Below are 1440 nucleotides of genomic sequence, written 5' to 3' on the forward strand. Positions count from 1 at the left end.
ATTCTCACGTCAGTGATAATCTCACTGTAAACTGATTCCTGCTTCGAGGCTGCGTTAAAACGCTCTACAGGACTTCAATGGGCACATTTAAATGCTGCCAAGACAGTTTGAGGACCCCCCAAAAACAAAAAAATCCTCCATCTCAGGTTCTCAACCATTCTCTTGCATACAGTATTATACTGTACTAGTCTGACAATGGAAGAACACAAAAGAAACTCATGTTTATGTTTTATCACAAAACAAGAATGAATGACATAGCACATGGACATTAATAATTTTATTTGCATGTCCCTGACAAAAGTAAAATAGATACATGTACACAAAATGTCTCTTCCAAAGACAAAACATAATCCATCTCCCTGATATAGTCTCTCAGACTATCCAATACAAACAGAGCAGATAAGTAACCAGATCAGACCAGCAGTCTCTCAATGGCCATCTGGGTAGACTGGATCTGGGGCTTCAGCTGAGAACCCTCCTTGATGGTGACCGAGGTGGCGATGACCGGGCGGGAGACCCCACAGGCGCGCCCCAGGGCCTGCTTGGATCGCACAAACACATAGGGGACATTCTTGTCCTCGCAGAGCAGTGGCAGGTGGAGGATGATCTCCAGTGGCTCAGCATCAGCAGCCATCACAATGAACTCGGAGATACCACGGTTCAATGTCTTGGTGGCTGGAAGAGGGTAGACAAGATTCAAGGATTAATGACATGTCTTTGATAGATTAATAGTGCAGAATGAGACCCCCATGGATAACGTGTAGTGATTACAGTCATAATCGGAGCAGGATTTGAAACATCGAATCAGTGGTCTGAGACCAAGCACACAACCTCCATTCAGGGGTAGACGTAACATAGTAAACAAATCTGGGACACTTAAATTAGTTTGATATGTTACATTGGTATCGTATGTATTAATTTGTGGATGTCCATCCATTTCATTCGATATATTAAGAATTTGCAATGCATATGTTACAAATTCCAATTAGTTGTGGCTAACATTAGCCAGGCTAAATGTTAAGGCTAAGAGTTAACCCAGTATTGGACTAAAGGAGAGCACGGTAATCCTTAAGACCTTCCCATCTGAAACAGTTCAAAACAGTTTGTGCATATATGACAATATTTCATAACATTTGTTTGTTTCTTTAGGCTTCCAGCAAGCAGTTTGGAATTCTATACCCAGTCGTCGGTGACTGGTCAACAGTAGGGATTCGTCAATGAAGTGCTGTTATTTAGCGATATAAAATTAGCATATAAACAAGTCTAGCTTGAGAAATACTGCACCAAACACCTTAGTTTGATGTAAAATTACATGACCAAGATGTCTGCAAAAAAAAAATCAAAATGAATGAAAGATTTGAGTTCGATTAATTCCATTTTGAGGAAGTGTATACTGGCTAAGACATCTCAAGATGGACAAACAGTACCGTTGTCACTCAG

At 40.8% G+C, this 1440-nt stretch overlaps 1 protein-coding gene across 1 annotated transcript; it reads right to left on the reverse strand.

Moving 5' to 3' along the window:
* Positions 1–262: 262 nt before the first annotated feature.
* LOC135567244 (NHP2-like protein 1) lies at positions 263–697 on the reverse strand (the record flags this gene model as incomplete). The annotated part of the gene is made up of 1 exon (XM_065014665.1): positions 263–697. A coding segment is annotated over one exon (285 nt), but the record flags the coding sequence as incomplete, so codon positions are not given.
* Positions 698–1440: the final 743 nt, after the last annotated feature.

Source organism: Oncorhynchus nerka, unplaced genomic scaffold (assembly GCF_034236695.1).
Source record: "Oncorhynchus nerka isolate Pitt River unplaced genomic scaffold, Oner_Uvic_2.0 unplaced_scaffold_2307, whole genome shotgun sequence".
In the NCBI taxonomy this organism is placed as follows: Eukaryota; Metazoa; Chordata; class Actinopteri; order Salmoniformes; family Salmonidae; genus Oncorhynchus; species Oncorhynchus nerka.